The sequence below is a fragment of the Lissotriton vulgaris genome, chromosome 6 (genome assembly GCF_964263255.1).
Source record: "Lissotriton vulgaris chromosome 6, aLisVul1.2, whole genome shotgun sequence".
NCBI lineage: Eukaryota > Metazoa > Chordata > Amphibia > Caudata > Salamandridae > Lissotriton > Lissotriton vulgaris.
Window position 1 is genome coordinate 97,013,313 of NC_141694.1, and position 26,356 is coordinate 97,039,668.

Here is a 26,356-nt window from a genome sequence, read left to right on the forward strand (position 1 = left end):
ATCTAAGGATGGAGCCGATGCCCATGCGCACTATCGTCCAAGGGAGGAGTCACCTATCTCGTGACTACAAAGACTTCTTCCAAGACGACAAAAACATGCAATCATCCGAGCCCAACAACAGGTGGCGATCTAATGCAAAGTGTAGAATCTGCAGCTCATATGCCTCGAACATAAGATTTTAAGTGATTTACAAAACGGCTTTCAAAAGGGGCTTGGAACATCGGAGCAGTGTTTAAACCTGTCCCTACTTATAGGACAATATACGCGGGCAAAAAATAGTAGATTGTATACGGTCTTTGTAGACCTAACTGCTGCTTTTGATTCAGTAAAACATGCAAGATTGTGGGAAGTTCGAGGACTTGAAAGTAGACACAAATTATTGTCTTCTTAAAGAATCTTTATAGCAGTGCATCAGCTAGTGAACGTTATGGAACGGGGGAACATACAGCTAACTTTCCCGTTAGAAGGGGGGGTGGGCAGGGCTGCGTGCTGGCCTCTTTTCTTTTTAACTTGTATACAAACGGGCTAGGGGAAGCTTTAGTTAGAACAACACATGACTTTCCCCACGTTGCCGGCCGACCCATTCCGGTACTCCTTTATGCGGATGACGCAGTTATGTTGGCAAGAACCCAAATTGCCCTCCAAAGGGTCCTGAACGGATTCTTTGTTTTTATGAAGGATCTAGGTCTTCGTATTAATATATTAAGACGTACGTAATGAGATGTGGCCATGGACCTATGCGAGTGAAGGACATTTTTGTAGAGGGGCAGAAATTAAATTCAGCCAAGAATTTTTCATATTTGGGTGTCTTGTTTAATAAAAATGAATCATGGGCCCAAACCATAATTGCTAAAAAACGGATGTTTATCCGGACATCGAACGCCTTGATGGGGTTTCCTAAGAAACTGGGCCGGAAACCCCTTGCGAAGCCAATACAAATTTATAAAGTGAGGTGTATCAGCTCCACGATGTACGGAGCCGGGGTCTGGCAGACAACGCAGCTACAACAAGTGGAGAACTCTTTTTTAAAGATTTTTACTATCTGTTCCCCCGACCACATCAACCTTTGTCTGTCATGAAGAGCTGGGTCTCCCTTTTCTGTCGGATTTAATTAAAATAGAACCAATACTACTTTGGCATAGTATCTGGATTAAGGAGCAGACAGTTAAACTGGGATATTCTTGCTGATTGGCTTAAATAGATGGAGCCTTAAAAATACCATGGATCAGCTTTGTTCGAGATTTTATGACTGATTTAGGGCACCAAGAGTATTTTACAAAGCAAAGTTGCCTGCAGAAGATCTCACGGGAAACACTAAAAAGGGAGGGGCTCTGCATGTTAGAAGAGGCCAGACTGTCTAGTGAACTCACTAAATCCACTGTTAGCCATCATCAAATTATCTTAACTACTTTTGGAATGGAACCATACCGGTCATATGTAACTGTGACCTTTGATAGAATGTTACTGGTTAGATGTAGGATAAATATATTCCATAGAAGGGTCTTGTGGCCCAAAATGAATGATTGGTCGAGACAACTCGCACCGTGCTCATGCGATAACCATTCACAACAGTCAACAATCCACAGCGTCCTTTTTTGTAAATTTTATTCTGAACTAAGAAATGTCTGGCTGGTTCCGCTCTTCAAAATATATGGGCTAAGACAATGCCGTCCTGCTTTTTTAAAACTTCAATTACTGGATAATGAGCATATAGTATGGAGACTTGCCATGTTTTTAAAGAGTATTTTATCTAAGGAGAAATTTAATTACTACCGTTGATACATAATTTTTGTCTGAATGGTTTTTTTAATCCCTCATGAAATAATATTGCTGCTACTCTGTAATTTTTTTATTCAATTGATTGCAATGTAATGGCGATTTTTAATTTGTGCTTTTATGATTGTAAATTTGTAACAATCGAATAAAGCTTTATAAAGAAAAGAAAGAATCCTAGGTCGGGACAGTCCGGGGGCTAAGCCAAAGCAGATTGTGGAGTCCTCGCTGGGAACTCACAACTTGCGGGGATCTGGTGTCCTGGTCAGAAACGTCACTTTGTGATTTAATAGTACTTTAGTTGGGGTAGGTGGGCGCAGGAGGGAGACAGTGAGGCTTACTTTTTGTTATTCTTGTTTACATCCTGTTTCTTTCTGCTTAAATTGTTATGACTGGACATGGGATATGAGAAATAGGGAAGCTTCCATATTTGGGGGATAATAGAGTATAGTACTATCACTCCTTTATATACAGGTGCTTGAGAACTGGTTGTCACTTGATGCTTACTTATGGAAGGTCTGGGAACTCAGAAGAAGTCAGGACCACTGGAATTATGCGACTCTACAGCAGCAGAGTTTTTAGAATAATTATAGATGTGCCGCATTCGCCACAATCTATAATTTGCTGCATGATCTGGACTGGTCACCTTTCTGTTGCTTATTGATACAGTTAAGTGTTAAACTGGTACTAATGAGGTGCAACCAATGCCCAGACAGTGTTACCAAGTTTAAACATGACAAAATAATAAAGTAATACTATCACAAAATGTGAAGCATTATGCTGCAAAGTTTGCCTTTTCTTGCTGCATAATTTACTCAAACCGGCCTCATAATTCCAGTGGCCATGGTATAAGTTTGTGCGGGGTCTGAAAAACCTGGCAAAACGTAACCGGGTATACGCAAACATCTGGAGGTCCAAAATAGCAGTGGTGCTTCTGCAGTAGACTCACTTGTGGGGAAGACTGCCCAAAGAAAAGATGCCAGGGGTAGGTCCTACTCGGGGCATGCTTGAGGAGCCCTGATATTGGTGGCCCCTGGATCCCATTTAAACCTACATGGGTGTGCCTGGATTCAGAGGGGGCGATATTTCATCCCAGAGGTTGCCCTAGACGTACATGATCAATGTCTTATAAAGATCTATGCACCCAACACTGACAATGGAGCCTTTTTTGGTTCGGTGCTGAAAGCTGTGCAGATCTCCCCAGCGGCGGCGGTCATCTTGAGGGGAGATCGTAACTGCGCGCTATCTAATTAGATCTCAAACACCCCCCCCCCCGACAGGGTACTAATCCCCATGTGACCAAGGCCCTTCTGCAGGTGCAGAATAGTCTAGACTTAGGACATCTGACACAAGAGCCATCCACAAATACACGCCTATTATTGATACACTCCAGCAACGAGCACATACAGCCGCTTGGACTTTTTTTTTTCACAGCTGCTGCCCAGAAGATGATGGGCGTGCATTATCTGGTCCGATATAGCTCAGATCACTACTTCTAACATATTCACTGCAACAACATACACCGAAGGTGCCACTATGGAGGCTTAATGCGGATGCATTGACCGATCCAATCTTCAGGAATACATTGCTGGAGGCATTGATACAATACCGCAAAAACAACAGGAAGACTGCAGGAAGCAGGGCCACAGAATGGGACGCCATGAAGGTGGATATTCGAGGGGTGTGTCCGAAGACCACAGCATACGCCATACCCTGGAGGGAGACTTGCTTAAACAGAAAATTCAACTGGCGAAGTTGGGGAAAACACTTCACAAACCCGGCAGCTTTAAAAGACTGGGACAGACGGAGCCACAGGGTGTGCGAACTGTGGGACCAACTTGAAAAAAATAACAGGAATGCGGGGAGGAGGCGCTGGTATTTGGAGGGTGACAAGACAGGACGCTCATTGGCCACCTGATAAGATCGGAGACTGTAAAGAGCCCTATCCTAGTGGAAGAGGTGTGGTGCAGCGGCCAGGGTGCCTGACTCCGCACCAAAGGGTTCCCGGTTCGATCCCCTGCACCAGCAGCAGGTTAGCCCAGCACCATGTGACTCTGGGGGAATAGCTCGCTTAATCTTCCAGACGGCCCTCAGCACCGGGACACCTCTACGGAGGTATCTGTGCACTTTACAAAAGCTGGTATTGCACTTAATTTAATTTTATCCTAGTGATCAGAGATTGATGGGGATGAGCAGTCCATACACAGCAGACAATAAATGACATTGTCGCGGACTATCTGCGAAAGGTGCACACTGCACCACAGTGTGCTGAGAGGGCTTGTGAGCGGTCTGCTTACTTGGCAGGGCTGTTGCTGCCATGTCTCAGCTGAGAGGATCGTGAGCAACTGGAAGCACTGTTAAGCAGGCAGGAATTGCTGTGCAGTGAAAGTCTTAAAACCTGTCAAATCGCTGAGTGGCAAAGGCCTTCCCAAAGAGTTCTACAAGCAGTCCACAAAAACCCTGATAGATAACTTATTGGCCTCTCTGATGCGGACATTCCACGTCGGTAGGTCTGTCTTGGCGGTGTTGGTGACTGGGGTGGACACTGAACACGCCTTGGCTGCTGCAAGAGGTCCAGTACGCTTGGTGTTGGTGCAGGGTGACTCCTGGGGGGTCCAGGCGTCTTCCAACTTGGTAGGGGTACAGATCCAACCTCCAGAAACACAGTGAGATACTCCTGGGCAGCTGCTGCATTGGTGGACCCAGTGGTAAGCAGATAGGTGAACCGGACATTGTGGTCGGTGGCTGCAGGGAAGCGGCATCTCCACTTCGAGGGCGATGCTGGCTGGTTGGCTAAGTGCTGGCAGCCCTCCAAGGCTCTGGGAGGATGCATAGCTGCAGAACAAGTCAGGTCTTTGCTACTGTTGGAACAGGAGCAGACAAGCAGGGTTTGAAGCACAAGTCCACAGCTAGTCCACAGCTCGCAGACTTCGGGTCTTCTTTCTCCTTCTTTCAGGCAGTAGAATCTAAGTTCCTGGTGTCAGACGTCCACCTAAATATTTTCAATTTAACAGCATTAAGGGGAGTGTAAGGTAGTAGCCACAGGGCTATCTACCCCTAAGGGCACTACACCCCTATATGACCACTCCGTGTGGGGAGTGGGCATAACCCTGACCCAGGGTTCTTAATTCCACAACAAAACAAGATGGTGGAACCCTTTTTTTGTGGAGCACATCAGGCAGCCCACCGTTGGGGTGTGACTAGCCTAGTGGTTCAAAGCAAATTTCCTGGCTGTCCTGATGCCAAAGGGGCCTTAGAGCAGCTGGCGGCATCTCCCAGGTCTAGGGGAAGCTGGGGTTGCATATCAAAGGTGGTATGCAGATTCACTAGCCATCCTGCTGGAGGAGGTGATCACACTTTTGTCTGGAGCAGGTACAATTTCCCCACCTCAGAAAGCGCCAGCTCTCACTTACAGCATGTCAGATACTCTTCTGTGGTGGCAGGCTAGTTGATACCAGTCAGCAATAGACTAGAGAACTAGCAGGTTTTCACCTCTAAGGTGCCCTCTGGGTGCATGTCATAATAAATCCTACACTGAAATCAGGGTAGATTTATTAAGACGAGGCATTAGATACCACACATCCTAGGTTTCAGGAAAGGCATTATAAAACTGGTTAATACGTAATGGCCACTGCCCAGTACATGCCATAGGATGGTTTCCCTGCTTACCTGCCATATCTAGTAATAGAACTAGACTTCACTAGGGCCAAGCTGCTCATGCAGTGATGCCCTTGCATATAATATAATGCACCCTGCCTTAGGTATCTTAAGGCATGCTGTAGGGATTACTTACATTTATTACAAGCAGTGTACTTTGGCCTTGCCCACAGGGAGTGGGCAAGGTTGTGTTTTCAGAAGGGCTTGAACCCTTTCATGCATCCTGCAATGGCAACATGCATGCAGTTTTTGTGTGGGTCCTTTAGGGTAGCATAATACATGCTGCAGCCCTTGGGGACCCTCTTTAGTACCCATATCTGGGGAACCATTTATCAGGGACTTAAAGGGGTGTTAAAGTCCATGCCAATATTTGGTTACATTTAGACAATTCCTTTTTAGAGGAAAGAACACTGGCACTGGTTAGAAAGCTTCAGTGTATTGAAAGAGTCGAAAAATCGGTATCTAGTGGTTCAGCAGGGGGGGGGGGGCAGAAAGTGTGGGGGAGGGTAACCTCTGCAAAAAATCTCAGCCTACTACAATTAAGTGTGCTAATACCTCAAGGGGCATCCCGCAACTTCATAGAGCAGCATGGCAAAGGGGAAGCAAATCTGTAATTTAGTTTAAATTAGTGGTAGGGTGATGGTTAGCCATTAATTTTAATAAAGATTTTATTTAAGTTTCAGTACATTTTTTTCAAATGTAATTTCTCACAACGGAAAGGGTGCATTTTCATTAGGGAAGAACGAGGGTGCCACAGTAAAGAGCAATTCACTGCTATGAAGAGGTCAAAGTGATGGTGGATTAGTAATTCTATGAGATGTAAGGCTGGCTATCCTTACGACATCCAATTGCATAAGCAGAATACATCATTTAAAAAAAATCGAAAGTATAACTTACAGCTCACTGGTCCAGTATCGATAGGAGCTAAAAGCTGGTACTTGAGCCATTCTCCGGCCATTTGGAAACCAGTCCTTGGATCAAGTCGGCATGCCATCCTCAAAACCTCACCCTGCTGGGCACGGTAAGCTGAAACGAAATTTAAAACCCTGTTTTTAAAAGAAGAATTTTTATTCTGGAAAAGAAAAGAGCAAGACACTGGAATTAACTGTGATTTATCCGTAACTAGTTAGCTGTACTGAGGAAAAATAAAAGATTCGGGTCAAGGTACTATATAGACTTATTGGCTGCTTAGCGCACTGGTTTCTATTCTCTGTAACAGAGGCAAGACAAAACTAGAATTAAAATGAAAAAAATCAGACCGGGGAAGGAAATAAACTTGCAGTCCAACACCAGGTGTTGTTAAGCAAGGGTGGAAAATTACATTCTATACAAGTAACAAGCAAATGTTGACATGAATAAAATTAAGCAGGTTGAAGGCTAGTAGTTCATGAAAATGTATGTCAACAATTAATAGGAAAGTGTAGAAAGCTGGCTCTGTATATGGTATGGCACGAGGTGGTTATACCGTGCACAGAGTCCAGAGACTCCCCAGAAGGGCACAGGGCTCAAAATAAAAACAAAATACTCTATTAGTGGTAGTGTGGGCGAGCAGCGTTAGGCCTAACACAGAGGAGTGTTAGACATTTATTGCACCCACATAGACCAATAATGGACACAAGACTCAACAAGCATTTACAATGCAATGGTTTCGCCTTTGGAAAAGTTAGAGCTATTGGCATTGTAAATGACAAAATTTGTATTTATGTGTTGGTTTTGAAAACAGATAAATAAATGGCATTGTCATTTACATTGCCATTGGCTAAATCTCTCGCAAATGTGAGACCTATTGCATTTGCACACACACACAGAGCCACACACACAAAGGCACACACACAGAGCCAGCCGCACACACACAGAGCCAGCCACACACACACACACACACACAGAGCTAGCCACACACACACACACAGAGCCAGCCACACACACACACACACACACACACAGAGCCAGCCACACACACACAGAGCCAGCCGCATGTGAGAAGTTGGCCTGATATATAATGTTCAATATTCTAGTGAGCACTTTGTATCAGTCCAAACAACCCTTATTGATGATTGGTTGTAAGTCAACTGATAGACCAGCTATCCTAGTAGCATGGACAAGAGCAGTCTTTAGGCTAGACTCTAGAGGGCGTGTTAAGCCAGCTGTTATACCATCACATATACCCCTTGAACACCAAGTGAAAGGACACCACACAAGTGTTATGAAAATAAACAGTGTATTTATTTAGATCACAACAGCCCTGTACTCTTTATGAGGACAGGGTACTAAGCACACAACAAAACTCTTACGAAAATACTTTAAGTTGCACAATTTACACAAATGCCCGAGGGGCACAAAAAACCATATACTACAAAAGTGGAATGCGAAATTACTAGCAGGCAAGTACTAATCTCATAGGGTTTGGAATCGCTAGGACTGGACTATTGAACCTTCAGATTACTAGCAGGAGGCCTAGGGGACTCGGGTGCAGAGTGTGCACTCTCACGCGGGATGCGGGACAAAGTCTATGGATGCTAGAAATTGCAAAGTTAGTGATATCGGACGAATCCGACTAGTTAGGCTGAAAACGAAAAAGGATCTGGACCCTTGGATAGTGAGGCTATGCTGGGGCACCGAAATGCCGAAGTTACCTAGCCCAGGGGCTGCGGCTGCATAGATCTGAAAAGACGTCGGAAATCCTCGTTGCAGTCTATGGAGCCTGAAAGAAGAAGTTGCTGGCAGGCGACCAGTGATGAAGTTCGGATGGATCCAAGCCTGGACCGGAGATGGAAGACACCTGTAAGCAGAGGGGACCAAGTTCTGAACCACTAGCCAGTGATTAGATGGGCACCAGGATGGCACCGGATGGAGTCACCTCGACCAGGTGAGTGGGCGACACTGGGCTCTGCAGTCTCACGGACCAGGAGGCGTTGTCGGCGACCAGGATGGAGGTGCGAGCTGTCCCACGATGGTTGCTGCTGTCGACGTCGCTGGACCCAGGATTGGGGCAACAAGTCTTGGCAAATTCAAGCCCACGCGGTGGACTTAAAATGGCGTCTGGAGTGGACCAGGAGGGTCCGGGGTGCTCCTCTTCTGGAGGGGAGCAAGGGCCAGTCTGGAGCAACCAGACCAGCGGTGTTTATGTCGTCGGTCGTCGTCGGGAAGGCCACAAGCCAGCGGGCTAGTAGCCAGACAACGCGGTGAGCAGCAAACAGGCAGAAGGGCCCCACGCAGATCTCGTGGAGGCTGGGAGGCTGAACTTCGGTGCTGGAGCTGCTCAGAGTTGGGGCTTCTCGGACCCGAGGATCCCTCGGCGGTCGTGCTGGGCAAGAGTCGTGCAGTCTTGAAGATGGCCGGTCCCTCGAGGTCTCGTCGCACCCACGGATCTCAGCTGAGCTGACGATGTGGGTAGAGGTCAGAGGTGCCAGGGAAGCCGGGTCTCGTCGTGCTGGTCAGTCGGATTCCGGAGGAAGGACGTGCAGCAAACCGCAGTGTTCTTGGATGGTGCCTGCGGATGCAGGGTGACTACTCCTTAGTCACAAGGGAGAAATCTTGAGAAGAAGTCGAGAGTTCCTTTCGTAGAAAGTAGTTTCAGGATTCAAAGATGATCTAATCTGGAAGGGGGCCCGCTCCTATCTTTATACCAGGAAAAGGGGCTGGCACGCGACTAGGTCCTGCCCATGGGTGGGACCAGGAAGGGGGTGGTTACACCCCTCTCCCATGCCGGACTTTCCCCAGCTCAGGGGCTGGTGTGCCCCTGGAACTGGTTCTAGCCGGCAGATGCATAGTGAGCACCGGGGTGCCACTTGCAGTCACCTTCCTCTAAAGCCCTGCCTACCCAGGATACACAAAACCCTGTCTGGGATGGTGCTAGCACCGCCCCTGACAGGAAAGCCTTTGTCCAAGCTCCCCTCGCTGGAAGGACTCCCAGCTGCAGGGGGTCAGACTTGTGTCTGTGGTGGCAGCATCCATTTTGTGATGCTGAGGCTTGAGTTAACTTTAACCGGGATTCACAGTTACATACATGTCGTGTCCCTCTAGAAGGGTGGAATGCTAACCCCGTCGCCAGAATTGGCGAGGGGTTAGTATTCCAATTCGTATGACACCTTACTCGACATATTTTGATAAAGCGATACCAGAGTTGGCATTTAACCGCGAGGATTATAATGCACTTAAGAGTATATGGTATGCGTTATCATGGAACAGCTATTAGGACTTAGTTCCGCAAGCTGCAAACGGGCTCGGCTCATGCCAGAGCACCATCTCACACGATTCCAGGCACTCTGCCTTCAGGATTGTCAAGGCCTGCCATAGGAGTGACTGATAGGAATACGGGTGTCCATTTTAGGGTTAGATATAGGTATACTATATCTAAAGCAAAGGGTGATTACACCACCTTGCCCCAGCTGTCGTGCAGCCAGTTGTGTCAGATTTAGATGGCCAGCCAGGGTGGCATAATACATGCTGCAGCCCCTGGTAGGCCCTGGGTAGTCCTATGCCCTGAGTTACAGGGTCCAGGGTTGTGGAATTCCTATAGCCCGACGCCCAGGACATATTGTTTGGGGTCAAGGGCAACAAGTTTTAATGTGTATTTTGTCCTTGGGACAAGTAGGCCCATCGCCCTGTTGCACAAACCCTTTGGCTGCCAGTTTGCAGTATCACTTTAAAGGTCAGGGAAGGGCACTGCCTGCAGTTTAGGTAATATTTGTGTGCATATGTTAATGCTGTTCAAATTTGTATTTATGGTTCATTAATTTAAAGCCTTTATTATTAGGGTGAATGCTCTAAATAAATGTAAATTCTGACTGCACTACTGACAGTGGTTCCAGTATAAAAATGTATACACACGGTTTGAAAGTTGAGCTATATGAGGCTATGAATAATGCTCCCAGAATGCTCTATGATTAGATGCAAATCTTTGCAGAAGCTTGAAACCAAGATTAAGGATTCTTAGCTTTCAATATAAAATGTTCCTAAATGAAAGTAGAGAAAAAAACATTTTGCTAAACTACTGTAAAATTTCAGGTACCTTTTCTTTGCAGCATCATTTAGTAAAATGTGTTGTTGCGTGCTAGTATTTCCCAAAGATATTCATATTGGAAAATCAGAGTAACCAGTATCAATAAGATTATGGAAAACAAAAATAAACAAGCATTGGCAAAGCCAGGAAGTCTTAAATTGCTGGTCAGTGTTTTAGTTTTAGAAATACATAACTTGTTTCGGCATTGTTTTTGTAAAACCTTATTGATGTGAGAGCTGCCGGGCCCTCACCATTACAACAAACATTGCCAAAAGCAAAAATAGTTTTTGGTCTCAAAAAGCACACACTGCCGAATTAGTTATTGGCACTGAACAAAACTATGTTGTGTGCCGATATGCTCCTTGTGAAACAGCAGAATGCTGTCACTCACAGTGAAGCCAGCCAATACACAGAGAGAGAGAGAATTTCAAGAAACCCAAAAGGTCATGGTTAAGGCCAGACAAAATTAGGGGCCCAAATATTAAAGAAAGTCTCAAAAGTGCACCCTTGGTATATGTACTTTCATTAAGTTTAGCTATATGGTTTTCATGAATTCACAAGCATTTACAGAAGTAGGACAAGAAATTGTAGTCCTAGAAAATATTTGTGAAATGCTTTTTTGCATGAGCAATATGTGCAGGTGTAGATTTGCTTATGCGAAAACCTGAGTGTTTGCAAGTTCATTTTCCCTCCAACCACTTTTTTCCTAACTCTGGAAGAAGATTTGTGTCAGCCATTATCAGGAGTACATTTCCAACATTACTCAGTATGGGACAAGATTAGAGAAGAGTTGTTGAATACCCTTAAACATGCAGGTTAGTAGGTTTGCACAGACTCAAAAGGACATTCCAACCCTGAAACTATTGCTTACCACTACCTTCAGTCCTGGTATGTAGATCTGCCGAAACATGGCAACATAAGGGAATTGCTAGTATTCAAACACTACCATGGTATGAGCCCTGGCATAATCAGAGAGGCTATATCATAGCTCTTATATAATGAGATTGCTGCCATAATTTGTCGCCCCACTACATGGCACCAAGGGACAAGTGGATTTTGGTACAGGACAAGTAGATTTATGAAGCAACCTGCCCCATGGACAAGTAGATATTTTAATAAATTCCACACCCCTGAGGGTCTAATAAGGCGGCCCAGTACCAATTGGTAAATGCACCTAAGGTACATGGAATCCATTTTAGAGAGAGAACAGTAGGCCTGGGGCCCTGAATAGCAGGGTCAAAGGTCAACTAAGTCAAAAAACCAGCAAAACACCAGGCAAAAAGTTGGGGGCAACCATAATCAGGTATCCACCTTCCTACACCGCACACACACACACACACACACACACACACACACACACACACACACACACACACAGACCCAGCCGCACACACACACACAGACACAGAGCCAGCCGCACACACACACACACAGAGCCAGCCAAGGCTGCAAAGAAGATAAAAAGTAACTGGGTAATATAAAGGAGGTACAGGAATATGAGTAGTAGAGATTGAAAAGGTGTGTGGCACATGAAGAGGTCTGGCAACAGGTTATGAGGTAAAAAGGCTGAGTGGGTGTTAAGGAATGGGTGGGATCTGCAGAGTGGGAATGAAAGTTGTCAGGAGTGGAAGGAAGTAGAAAAGAAGGGAAGAGGAGATGAAACGAGCTAAGAAATGAGTGAATGGCAGAGCTCAGAGGAAGTTGAAAGAACAGGAATAGTAGTAAAGCAGTGGGGGGGGGGAGAACAGAAGGCAGTGACAGCGGTATGGGAAATAGGTGAGTGATAGTGCGAGGGACGCGGATGAAGCGGTGGAGGGAGTTTAGAAAACAGACACAGAAGGTGGACTGAGGATATGGGAGAGTAAAATGGGAACGTAAAGAGTAACAAGCAACGTCAGGGGAGGGTCAGAGAAAGCAAACAAGGTCAAGGCAACCAATTGGAGACTTGGCAATGAACCTGTGGCAAGCAGGGACAGAAGAGGGTCAAAGAAAGCAAAAACTGACAAAGAAAGCCACAAAAAGGGACAGAGAAGAGTCAGAGAAAGCTAGCAAAAACAGGGCAAGCAATCTGGAACAGGGTAAATAATCTAGGGCACGCGGCAATAGGTGAAAAGGCAGGGTCAGAGGGACTCGGCGAAAGTAAGGAGGAACAGAGGAGAGTCAGAGAAAGCAAGCAAGGACAGGGCGTGGATCTGGCGAAAGCACAGAAAGCAAGCAGGGACCGAGGATCGTCAAAGAAGGAAAGTAGGGACAGACGAGGGTGAGAGAAAGCAAGCACGGACAGGGCAAGGAATCCTGGACAAACAAGCAGGGACAAATGAAACAAGGAGGGTCAGAGGGAGTCAGCGAAAGTAAAGAGGGACAGGGGAGGCTCACAGACATCAAGCAACGACAGAGGAAGTTCAGAAAAGCAAGCAGACACAGAGCACAGAATTCGGGGCAAGCAAGCAGGGCAAGGGAAGCAAGCAGGGACGGAGAAGTGGCAGAAAAAGCTAGCAGAGACAGATCAAGGAATCTGGGACAGCGCAGGCAATTAGAGGCATGCAGGCAGCAACCTAGCAAGCAAGCATGGTCAGGGAGGTTCAGAGAAAGCAAGCAAAGACAGAGCAAGGAATCTGAGACAAGCAAGCAGGAACAAGTGAAACAATGAGGGTTAGAGGGAATCAGCGAAAGAAAAGAGGGACAGGGGAGGCTCACAGGACTCAAGCAACGACAAAGGAAGTCAGAAAAGCAGGCTGGGACAGGGCAGAGAATTTGGGGCAAGCATGCAGTCACACGGGAAGCAAGCAGGGTCGGAAAAGTGTCTGAATAAGCAAGCAGAGACAGAGCAAGGACAGTGGGACATGGCAGGCAATTAGAGGCATGCAGGGAGCAACAGGGCAGGCCGGCAGTGGTGGCGGGGATCTGGGGTTCAGAGAAAGAGCACATAGGCAGTGGAGGGCAGGAGAAAGCATGCAGGGTCAGGCCAAGGAATCCTGGATAGGACAGGCAAAGAGGGACATGGAAGCATGAATAGGATAGACTCACAGAAAATCTGGGCAGCGAAGCATACAGGGTAAAAAAGCATCGACAGGAGAAGCAAGCAAGAACAGAGGACGCTCAGAGAAAGCAGGCAGAGACAGGGCAAGGAGCCTGGGACAGCGCGTGAAAGCAGGGACATGGGAAGAAAACAGGCACAGGGGCAGAGCATGGAATCTGAGAAAGAGAAGGCACGCAGGGAAAACAAGCAGCGACCGGAGAAGCAAGCAGGGACAGAGGCGGGTCACAGAAAGAAAGCAGGGCATGGAATATGGAACAGGGCATTCGAGCATTGAAAGCAAGCAGGAGTGAAAAAGCTGGAACAGGCATAGTAGGCAGCGACAGGGCAAACAAGTTGGATACAAAACAAGCAAACTGGGAGATGGAGGAGTGGAGTAAAAACAGGAACAGGGCACATAAGCAGGGGCAAGGAAAGCAGGGCGAAGGTAAGCAAGCCAGGACAGGGAGTTGTTGTGACAGGAGGAAATAAAATGGGTATCAAAAGTGGACAGGATATAACAAGTAAAGACATAGAGGTCATATAAGGTCATATTAGGAATGGGCAAACAGGTGCACGAAGAACACACAGGATTAGGCGCTATAAAGCGAATTCAGTTTATGAAAGCGCAGAGGATGGAGCCGGGAAAAAACACAGGGAGAGTGTACAATGATAGAGGCGACGAGCGCTGGGGCTTGGACAGCAAGCAAGTGCGCGAACCAGAAGGTACGGAATGGGAGAACACGGAAAACACCCTGGGTGAAGAAAGGAAGATGCAAGCACACGGGAGAGAAGGAGGACACAGAGGGCAAGGAATAGCAAGAAATAAATAGGGAGAGGGAGAACAGGTGGTGGGGGGGCAGGGGGGGCAGTGGGGCATCGCGAAGAGTCGGCAATAGAGAAGAGCGGAGATGCAGGTAAAAGTGAGTGCAGTCACAAACATGGGCAGGGCGGTATGGGGAAAGCAAACAGGGACAGGGGGAACAGGCAGAAACTGTGAAGAAGGGGGAGGAACGAGAGGCTGCAACCGGTGCCATGCATATAAAGATCAATAAATAGCCAGCACGCGTGTGCAAAGTCTCTTTAACTGAGTAAACTCGTATCTATAGCTCCTAGAGCAACCTGGGTGTGCGCTCCGCTATACAAAGGTATACATACACCGCTCTGCAGGGCTGGGACCAGGAACATAACGCAGACCCATGCAGCCCACGAAGGACGGCGGGGGAGGCAACCTTCAGGGGTGCTCCAGTCGGTGGAAAGCCGGTAAACATATGTGAGATACGGGGACTCCTCGTCAATTCTACACATCGGATCACAGACTTTGCCCCCTTGATTCACAAAGGTAAACGTACACATTCCTGTAAGTGTAATACTTGTAGGCGTTCAGGAACTATATACAGAGTTTTACGACTACTTATGCTTAGGTGTGCGGAGTTCTCTGCCACAGTTGCGGTGTCTCCGGGTGTGGAGATCGCTACGTGTGAGTGGGAGTCGTGCTGACCAGCAAGTAGTTGGCAAATAACTAAAAGTAGTAAGCTTGCAGGAAAGTGTCCCAGGTGTCTTAGAAAGCAGCAAAAACTTGTAACTAAAGTAAACGAGAGGGATAAACCGGGATGAAGGTGTTTTTTTTGGGGGGGGGGGGGTGTAATAAGTAAAGGAACTGCCTGAAGGAAGAATGAAACACAGCTGGGCTCCCGGGTTCTGTTGACACAAGTGCTAGTGTACAGTGTCGCTGTTACACCAGAATAAATACCAAAAAACAGGCCTGCAAAGGTCAGTCCGAAGACTCCCCCCCCCCCCCCCCCCTTTAAACCAGAGATTGTTCTTTTAGTTAATTCCCAAATCCAACCACTCTTCCGTTGCAGACACGGCTCTCTTCAGAGTCTGCCTTTGTTTTATTGTGTTTGTATACTCTTTTCGTCATTGCCTTGTGGCGCTTACTGTACCACAAGGGACGTGCTCAACACAAAGCGTCTTTGCAGCTTAAGGTCAGTGCTGCTATGTCTGCGCGAGTGTGGTGATTTATCAGCGAGAGTATAAGGGGGAAGGGTGGGGGGGCACCACTGTAAGTGTGGGGAGTGTTTTGAACAGGATTGGTTGGGGGTGGGGGTTTACTATCCTGTTCAGGACGTAAGGAGAAATGGCAGGATGACAATGTCTTTCATGTTTGGTCCAACTGCAAAAACAATGACTACAGTATTCAAGAAACAAGAGTTCTAAAATCCCGTGTCCCATGTGCTGCATTGTATGGTCTTGGGTAATTTTTCTTCCCATAAGTCAGTTCCCATTCTGAAAACGGAGAGTAGGTTCAGAAATGGGCTAAGGGTTGGTAAGAAAAACGATATAAACAACTCAACACTTATAGCGCTTCGAGCATACTGTGCATCCAGACATAGGTTCTCTTGCACCGTTTCCATATCTCAAACGACTCCTGCATCACTTTTCCCAGCTAACTAAGCCTGCCCCTCCATTCGCATTCACAACTGCAAGAAGTGCTGTGAAGCAACCTAGCGCTTTAAACATATCGCAATGGAACGTAAAGCAGCAGAGCATAGGACTGCTGTTTAAAGCGTGCATGAGACGCTTGCTTATAGACCCGGATTGTCGCGTGGCTGCTCGTGCCCTTTAATGAAGTGCAGCCTCCCAGTGGATTAGTGCAGCTTTTCGCGAGTACAGCTGAAAGCCCAAGAACGCCCGGCATCCCGGGAGGGGAGCCCCCCACTCCCCCCCCCACCCTCCCAACTTCAGGGCACTTCTTTATGTACAGAGAGCTGGGTCGTGGGCAGCATTCCTCGCATTAAAGCGTCGTATCTAGAATCGCCATCCGCTCAGGGAGCACGTCCTGCCATCAGTACGGCTTTCCAGAGCCTGCGCGACGTTGGTCCTCACAGATAATTCTACTTTCGATGCAGGCAGGCCTTATGCGATCACTCTTTATCCTTGAACACAAGCAACGGGGGGGGGGTGAGGAGCTCGCAAAGATGGACATGCCACGGAGACGACAATCGCGCAGCCCACTCCTGCAAAAGACACTCAAAAAATGACCAAACATGACGACTAAAAAAAAAAATAATTAAACACGCCCACCGCCGCATGACGTGGGCAAAAGCCTAAAATTCTCGGGAACGCCCACGAATCTGCTCCGGCATTGACGAACAGATATCTGTTCTAATGGCTAGCCTCCATTTATGGAGCTAGCCAATGGAACAGAGGGGCGGGACAACACACACATACTGCAGACATAAGATTTCGCCTGCGCGAAAAGCTGCGCAGTGTGCAGCTTTCGACAGGCAAAACCTAAAAAGGAGATTCAGACCAATTTTAGAAAAATAAGCTTTCTTCAGGTTTTACGTTAAGACCAAGATCTTCGCAAGCAAGTACGTTTTTCCAGAAAAATACTTTAGTCTTTAAAAGTCGACACAAACAATTCAATGTTATCCTATTGAGGAAAACAATTCGGTTTTATGGGTAAGTAACCAAATTACAGTTCCAGTCTTCAGCGGTTAAAATCAGCAGAGGACAAGGTAAGCACAAAGTCTGACCCAACAGGGGCAGCCATGTGCAGAGGTCATATTTGGTGATAGGCCCAATGCCTTTCAATGGAGACTAGGGGTGCTGAGAGCCACACTGCTTCCAGGTAGGTAAATCTATTGAAGGGATCAAGCTTTGGGGTTTAGAGCAAGCACAGAGGGCCACAAAGCAGCACCAAACACACTCCACCATCGGCACAGGGGTAACCGGATGCAGTGTGCAAATACAGCGTTGGGCGACCTACGCCCGTCAACAGAGAAACTCAGTTGGACAAACAGGTTGCAGGCGTCAAACCAGAGGCAGCAGGAAGGGGACCAACGACAACAGAAGTAAGTTGAGGTGTTGAGTCTCGCATGGGCACTGTCTGTTCAGCTCACCAAGGCTCAGGGGCTTCGGGTGCAGGGGCGTCCTTGGACTTCGAATTCTTTTTACCAGAGCCTGGGGGAGGGTGGGAGGGTAAGAGCCTCTGGATTCAACCTGCAGGCGGCATTGTGGAGCCCAAGAACGGTCAGCCAATGCTGGATTTGAGGTGAGTATCGTTGGGGAATCTGCTCTGAATCAGTGGGCCACCTGGACATAGGCCGGAGGAGTCGGGTGCTGAGTGAGCAGCACTCGTGGATCAGGGGGGCACCGGAGTCCTTTGTGTAGATCTCTTAGGGACAGATCGGCTGTCCTTGGGAGTCTCTGCTCTTTGCTCTTTGTCAAAGGGAAGGGAGGCTCTTTGGGGTTATGGAAGTCGCAGGCTGCAGGACAGGCGTTGCCTTCTTTTTGCAGGGCCTTTGAAGCCGGAGACAGGCCAGTAGGACTAGGACCAAGTTAGAAGGCATATTCAGGCTTCACTGCATAGCGTCTTCTTCGTCCTTCTTAGGGCGGCAGGAACTGGTTTCCAGATCTGGGTGAGCCATCTAAATTCTAAATTTTGTGGCGTTTTAGAGTAGCAGCAGGCAGGGCCAATGGGCATCTTACCTGGGTCATGGTCTTGGACAAATTATCGAACTGTTGGGAGAAGATACAAGAGATACTGCATTATGGTGATAATGCACTAAGGGGTCTAGTCTATGTGGTTACATGTGAGTTATAGGACCGATGGGACTATACTATGGAATGTGCTTATATATTTTCTTATCCTTTGCAGGAATTAACTGCCTTATTTTGTGAATAATTATTATTGTGATTTGGAATTTTTTATGCAATGTGAGGAAACATTGTGGTGATGGAAGGATAACAGACAAGGTTGGTAGGAGTCCTTATTAGTGAATATGTACAATAGTGAAGAATTACTTGTTGACATATACTTTGGGTGACTTATTGTTGGTGACTTGGTTCTTTCCCTCTATTCCTTTGACACTGGTTTGGTTGGAGGTTGTTTAACTTTTGCATTTCCTTGAAAACTGATGTAGTAATGGAATTGTTTAAGGATGCAATATTGTAGTACTGAGCTATTCTTATGTAATTATTATTTGGGTTGCAGCCCAGAAGAAGTCGATTGCTAAATATGAGCAAGACGAAACACGCGTTGGCTGTTCAATTTTCTGAATTGGAGCTGTGTACATTGGATTACAAAGTGGAACATTAATAAACAATCTTGGAAGATAATATATATCTACTGTACCGATTGAATCTTGACATCGGAAGAAGGAACTCTTAATACAGTTTATTACAGGACTTGAGTGCTCGGAGGACATTTTTCTTCTATCTTACCTGTGGTGACTACACCCTCAACTATGACAACCCCCTGTGGAAGGATGCATAGTCCTAGCCCTGATTGGAGGCGTCTCCCCATCTTCAAGATGGCAGGGATTAACAGATGTGCTTCACCTCACCTCCCCCACCTTTCGGTGGAGTTAGCAGAGGTGGCACACCTCCCATTCTTCCTAAGTTTTACTGCCGGTTTTCCCACCCAACGTGGGAGTTTAAACCAGGGGCTGCCATCTACTGCTGGCAGCAGAGGCCAGGGGTCACATTACAAAGGCAGTAGGCCTTTGAAGCTTCCCACTCGAGCACTATGGTAGCTGGCTGCCTACAACCAGTCTGTAACCACACCCGGGTTAGTAGGTTTTCTGGGGGGAGGGGGGTTCTAAGAATGAACATAGATGTTGTAGGGGGACATCTGCTCATGCAGCTATGCCCTCTCATCTGTGGTATAGTGCAATGTGCCTTAGAGCTTCAAGGCCTGCTAGAAGGGTGCTAGTTGGTATGGCACACAAGCAGTGTGCCAAGTCAAATGTCATTTTGACTGCACCAGGTCAAGCATGCAGCAGTGGCAGTCTACCTAGCCTTGATGAGGGGTCCTTAGAGGGCCCACTTCAGTCCCAATGCCCTTGGTACCCAGGTACCATTTACTAGGGATTTAGAGATGGCCTGAAGGGCCAATTGTGAAATTGTTTTATGGAACAAGCAATGGCAAAGGGGACCTGGTTGGCAAGTACACCTTTGGACTACAAACAAAACCACATCAATTTCCAGGAAAAAATGTGGATGGATAACCATATCAAAAGAGGCACTTTCTCACAGAAAGTCAAAATCTCCTATTAAGGAACTATACTGACTTACCAGTAAAGAAGGAGTTGAAGTCTTCATCACTGTCAAAGTCAATACGAGAATATTCACAGCTAGGGCTGTCATTTCGGGATGGATAGCCGACCTAGGGGAAATAAGAGAAAGTTAGAAAAAAAATGTTTAAAAAAATCCTAGGCTCACCATTTACCATTACAATCAATACAGTACCACTACCAGCTGCCTTCTTGTAGTGTGTAAGTCTGCGTTTCATTAACAGTTCTACTGCATGTTGTTTTTTGACTTTTTGTTTCAGTCCAAGTACATTCAATGTACTGACATCAGTGCACTGAGTGCCCCAGTGTCAGTGCAGTTTCTGACTAACTATTGATGTGTTCTTAGTTCCAGTGTGAATTTACCTTCCTCAGTGTTAATGTATCACCAACATCTCGTTGATTCTTTTCTCATTGCGGTGTTTGAGTTTTAGCATCTGCATATTTAACAGAGGTCATGGTTGTGCCATCGCTGGGGACATCTGCAAAGAGATGACTGAGGAACGATTCAAACTACATATTTTGCATGAGATGAACCGAAAAGCAAAATTTTGTCTTTGGTGGTACTGAAAGTTCCACACAGATACAGGATAACTATAGGAGAGTCTTTTAAGCTATAATTGGAAACTAGCATACTAAGGCCACAAAGAGATGGTATAACACAAGCCTGCTCTACTTCGCCTTAAAGCAACTCCGTTTGAAGGGAGTATTTAAGATAGCTCACTGTTTGTATATAACATTAAGTTAAAAGGAGATGTGTAGTTAATGTCTTTAATATATGATGGAGGGAAAATGTGTGTTTGTCTCTTTGCTTAAAGGCAGAATGCAAGAGTGAATTTTCAATCAAATTTAATCATGTTACGGAATATGGATGTTCTAAGTAAAGTCTCTGCATTAACATTACATCCTACCAGTTGTCTCTTAAATTCACTGTTGTCTCTTGACCTCATGGTCATGCTTGTCAACTCACTGTGGCGCATATATCTGGACAACAAGGTGTGGAACATCAACAGTAACGGCGAAGTACATACCTTTACCAAGTTAGTCATTGCAGCACGAAGGTACTTGGGGATCATAGCCAGCAACATAGGATCACGGGATAACACTTCATGTCTGAAGAGGGATCCCCACGTATTCTGGGTAGCAGAGCGCAGGAACTGTTTAAAAAAATGTTTTTACAAAAAACAGCAAAAGAATGTGTTACCAGGGAAATTCCACAGACTGCTGAACTTCACATAATAAAATGTCAGTCTTGACCTTCTCCATTAGGAACAGTCCAACTCGAACTGCCAGGCCAGGTCCTCCCTGAACTGGAACACAAGTAATCAAATGCTGAGTTCAGGGAGGACGCAGACAGGTCTGGCCCGGCGGAGTTCCTATTGGGGTAAGGTACAAACTGATTTGCACATGGCTGGGTCTAAAATGAGGTGCAGAGAGCAAAAGAACAATAGGTTGGGTAGCTACTAATCACAATTGACAGTGGTTAGACAAACAGCAAGCATTCCTCTCAGCACCTTTAGTGTGCTTACCAGAGGCACACCTGTCAAACTTTAAATGGCGTCTTGAAATTGTACAATTTATTTTTAACTTCTATCAATTTTTTCTATGCCTAAGAATCGGAACTATGATATTTTTCAGAGCTGTCACTGCTGTTTAACACTGATTCCAGAGTTAGACATAAAAATGGAAGATTTCGGTCCAGCATTTTACATTATAACTATGCCGAGGACACCTCGTTCAAACTATAGCTAACTGCTGCGTTTCATTCACAAACTTTTTTATGACTGCCATGTCACTTATTTTGAACCCTGGGCCTATGGTAAATCTACTGGTTGTAAATGATGGCATACTTAATGTTAATCAAGTTCTTCCTATCTTATAGATCCACAAGGCAACCCAACAGAGACCATTTCCCAGTACTGCATTGCCTCCTCGAATATAAAGACTTCCCCCAATGAGGCACGGAGTACTGGCAGTATTCAATATTGGCACTCAACATATTTTTTAATCCTTGCCCCATTTTAGCTTGAAACAACACACTGTCACCAAGCTGTCAAATAGATTGGGGGAAAAACTTTTCTGAAATAGTTGGGAGAAGGAACAAGAGAGGGAACTGGAGTGCTTTGTGTTCCACCATATCCATGTACATATTTAATCTTGGAGAAACTGAAGACCATAAGTAATGTTAAAGCCCATGTGGTGGCTCCATTTTCTGTAGGAGAAGGTCTACTAGATTTGTCAAGTCTTGTAACTATGTGGGAAGGCACACCCTTTTCACGTTATATCTTCCCATTCAGCAGGCGAAGAAGCATACCGCACTCTACAAAACTGGTCTTTGAAACTGCTGAGAGTAGCCTTGATTGGTCGTCAAGACATTTCAGTAGAATCATTAAAACTAGTCTGTGCACCAAAACAGGGAAGAGTTGCTAAAATTATCGAAATATACATGGCTTACAGTCACTTTGTTTTCCCTCCATTATGTGCATCCGGGCCCTCTAGGTGTCTTGGTTCTGATTATTTGCCACAATACAAGCAAATAGGGACAACCCTGGGGAAAATGCATCAACGTGAAAATATGATGATTCTAGAGAAACTATGCGAGGGACATCAATTTTGTACTAAACTGGAACCCTCCTTAGACAATATGGCTGGAAGCCTAACTAGTCCATGTGCGGTTTCCTATAAAAGAGTCAAAAGGGCCGCCATATATGAAATATAGGTTCTTTACTGTAGAAAAATAAAGAATTAAAATATTTCAGGCACTTTGTTAAAGGGCAGCTTAATAGGGACAGCTGTAGTGTCGCTGAAGTTTACACTAAGCACAATATTTCACTTGAGGGTTCCCAATTCAATTTTGTTTATGAATGCTATACTTACCTGGCTGGAATGTGTAGTGAAATCAAGGAATGAATCAAGGAACTTTGAGAAGTTGGCAGGTGTTTCTAAGTCAACATCAGAACCCTGGAAAGAAAAAGATAAGGATCTTAAACAGCTTACACAAGAAGAACATCTGTGCTAAGCGGTTTTACAATTAAAGATCTAGAACATTTTAGGCATACAGTATTGTTTAAGGAGCAAACAACCAACAAAATAGTATCATAAGAAGAAAGCCACCAGCAAGGCTGTATTTATAAAAACCAAGAATATTTATTATCAGGGCTTTATTTGCACTGCTGACTTTCCATCTTACTGACCCAGAAACATTTTTAATATGGGTCAACAGAACCCAAGAGAGCACTTCAGCTCAATCACTATCAAAAAATGTGAAGCTGTCCGGGAACCACCTGTTGCAAGGTGTACCCTTTGCCCTCAGTATCTCATGTCATTACAGCAACCCGCTGAAATATGTCGATGATACACAACACTTCCTGAAAGTCTCCTCTGCCTCAGACATCCAATGCATCAACCACTGCTTGCACATCATCCAAGACCTCGATGTCCAGCACCTACCTGAAGTTCAAGCCAAACAAGACAGAATTACTGCTATTTATCAAGAACAACAAATAGGAAATTGTAGACACCTGGCTCAATGATATGGCTTGGAACGCCAACTTTCAGGAATTGACTTAGATTCACCTTGGAGACCAACCTTACCCTTAAGAAACCCCTGCCAAAACACAAAATGGTACTGGCTCCCTCTTCCAAGGAACGTGAAATAGTTTCTTACAGAAAGTGGCTTCAGAACTGCTGTACAACCCCTCATACTCTTGCATCTGGGTGGTGGTAACGTCCAGCTACTTGGCCTTCCAGACTTCACACTGGTGCCCCTTAAGGGCATACTACTGTCACAGAACATCTCATTCAGGCCCTGAAGAAATATGAGAATTTCACCCTCAAACTCAAGTGACTCCACTGTCCCCCCTTGCCGGTCCACACCATCTTCCAAACCAGCTGCATCATTTACACACTCCTCACAGCCAGACCCCGCTTATATGGCAGGCAAGCTCACCATATGTGGTAGTTTATGAATGAAGAAGAAAGAAATGTATACAGTACACGTTCACCAGCAGCTTCTTGGCGCTTTGGGACTGACTGACAGTGCCAGCAGAGCAGGAGGATTTTAATCAAATGCCTGTGCAAACAGCCACGTCTTCAGGGCTCTCCTGAACACCTGGTAGGATGAAATGTGGCGAAGGTCAGGGGGGAGGGAGTTCCAAAGGCAGAGAGCTTGTGAGGCAAATCTGAGGCCCCCAAGCCTTTTACGCTTGAACGTGCAGGTGGAAAGGAGATGAAGGCCAGCCGACCGAAGTGTTCGGGAGGGGGTGTATCGATGGAGTAGAGCGCCAATGAAGGAGGGACCTTGATTAGTGAGGGCAAGGTAGGTGGTGCAGGCCACCTTGAAAAGACTGCGCTGGACTACCGGGAGCCAGTGTAGACTTTTCAGGGGCGGTTTCACAGAGCAAGACTTCGGCTGCCGGAATATCAATCTGGCAGCCTGGTTTTGGGCGAGTTGGAGTTGGTGGGACTGGTAAAGAGGAATCCCGATGTAAAGGGAATTTGCATGATCAATGCGGGACACTACTAAGCCCAGTACGATGTGAACCAGGGCATCGTGGGTAAGGAATCTGCTAATCTTCCTGATGCGGCGCAGATGGAAAAAACAAGCCGACATCACAGATTTAATTTGATGTTTCATAGACAGATCCCTACTGATGGTAACTCCAAGACTCTTAACCGAGCTCGCTGGGCAAGGGGCTCCACCCAGCGAGAGTGGCCAGAAGCTGGGATTCCATGGGTTGTTCGAGGGTCCAGTAAGCACCAGCTCAGTCTTTTCTGGGTTGAGCTTAAGCTGGTTCGCACTCATCCAGCTGCTGATGAACAACATAGTGCTTTGAAAGTTCTCTATTGAGGAAGGGGAGGTGTCAATATCGAAGATGAGCTGCATGTCATCTGCATAATTGAAAATGACCACTGGTTTCTCTCTGAGTTTAGCAATCAGCTGGAGGATGTAAAGATTAAATAATAGGGGAGAAAAGGAAGAGCCTTGGGGTACCCCGCAAGCAAGGTCCTTCGTCTCGGACATGAAGGACCTGAGGCGAACTGCTTGCTTGTGGTCTTTCAGGAATGAGGTGAGCCACCTGAGCGGGGTACCCCTAATGCCGGCGTTCTCGATCCGCTGAATAAGAATGGAGTGGTCAACGGTATCGAAAGCCGCCGACAAATCAAGGAGCACCAGGGCCTGGGAGATGTTCCGATCCGCTCCCTTTCCGAGTTCATCATGGACAGCCACCATGACAGCCTCTGTAGAGTGCTGAGGTCTGAATCCTGCCTGGTGTTGGTCCAGAAACTTGGAACTCTCAATGAAAGAGCCAAGACAGCTGGAGACATGGGCCTCCAGCAGTTTTCTCAGAAATGGGAGCAGGGATATTGGTCGAAAGTTGCTGAGGGTGGCCGGGTCCGCCCCTGGTTTTTTCAAAATAGGTGTGACAATGGCTGATTTAAAGGGACTGGGAACCATACCCTGGCTGAGGGAATTGTTGAGCAGAGAGAGGGGAACCTCGGGAAGGTCAAGGAAAACCGAGCAACATGAGATGGGCAGATGTCGGAGGGAGAGCCAGAACGGACTCTACAGAGGAGCGGGGGGGAAGTGTCGGTAGTGACTGGGGGAAAATTCAACAGGGAAGCGAGGTTAATTGGGGAACAACCTGTGTCGAATCCCGGATCAGGGCTGGGGATACTTGCTTTGATAAGATCTATCTTATCGACAAAGTAGTTGTTGAGAGAGTCACAAAGAGTCTGGGAGAGTAGAGGGGGCATTGTAACCCGGTCAGGTTTAGCTAGCTCGTTGACTATCGTGAAAATCTCCCTTGATTTGTTAGAGGAGCCGAGAATTTTCTTCAAGAAATATTCTGTTTTGGCAACGAGAATGGCGGCTTTATATTCTTTCAGTGCGGCAATGAAGGTCAGCTTCTTGTCAGGACAATAATGAGCCCTCCACTTACGCTCAGCTTGTCGAAGAGCAAGCTTCATGTTGGAGAGGTCAACAGTGAACCAACGCTGAGCGTCATGGGGGCGTTTAGTCCAGAGTGTCCTTAGTGGGGCAAACGTGTCTCGAGCATCTGCAGCCTGGAAACCATCAGACTGTAGACTAATAAGAGTACAAAAAGTCAAAAAGAAGACAGCAGGGTTTTTCCATCTATGCACCCAGGATCTCAAACATCCCTGCATCCATTGGTGCCCTAATTTAGGAAAGAACTGAAGAGTAACCTTTCCAAGAACACATCACAATGCATTAACCGTCCAGAACTCTGCTACCTCTGCTGACTTCTGTAATAACCTTTTAGAGAAGATTTCACTTCCTGTTAGTAGCTACTCTAATTATTCCATCTTGGGGGACCTTAATATTCAGCTTGACGAAATAGAGGCACTGTCAGCGCAGTCTTTGACTGACACGTTGAGGGTAGTACAACTAGAACAAATAGTATCAGGTCCCACCCACATAGCGGGCCATCTTTTGGACCATTTTTTTACTAACTTGAGTAACATTACTTGTAATTCGCCCAGCTTTGTCCCGTGGTCAGACCATGCTCTGCTTTCATTTGCCTGGTCCACTTCGGATCAAAATTATACACCTAGCCTCTCAAAAAGATTGAGTCGGACTTGGTCTAGGTTATCGGCGGAAGATTGGGAAGCGGCCCGGAGGAGATCTCCCCCCCAGCTCCCTGTAATGACCCTATTCGGGCCAATGAGGCCTTTAACAAGTGGCTTTAATCCTCTTTGGACTCCATCCTTCCCAAAAAAGTAGACCGTCATAGGACCGGCCCTAATAAAAAACCCTGGTATTCGGGGGATTTAAAAGAACTTAAACAACGATGCAAACGAGCGGAG

The 26,356-nt window shown here is 46.3% G+C and overlaps 1 protein-coding gene across 2 annotated transcripts in view; it reads right to left on the reverse strand.

Annotated features, from left to right (window-relative positions):
- XPO5 (exportin 5) overlaps window positions 1-26,356 on the reverse strand; it is a 762,403-nt gene that overhangs the window by 657,267 nt on the left and 78,780 nt on the right. For both annotated transcript variants that reach the window (XM_086926019.1, XM_086926020.1), the window contains exons 10-13: window positions 22,406-22,489; window positions 20,560-20,685; window positions 19,533-19,623; window positions 6,328-6,456 (exon numbers count right to left, since the gene is read on the reverse strand). In XM_086926019.1, the coding sequence (XP_086782145.1) occupies window positions 6,328-6,456; window positions 19,533-19,623; window positions 20,560-20,685; window positions 22,406-22,489 (430 nt within the window). The remainder of the gene's footprint in view (window positions 1-6,327; window positions 6,457-19,532; window positions 19,624-20,559; window positions 20,686-22,405; window positions 22,490-26,356) is intronic.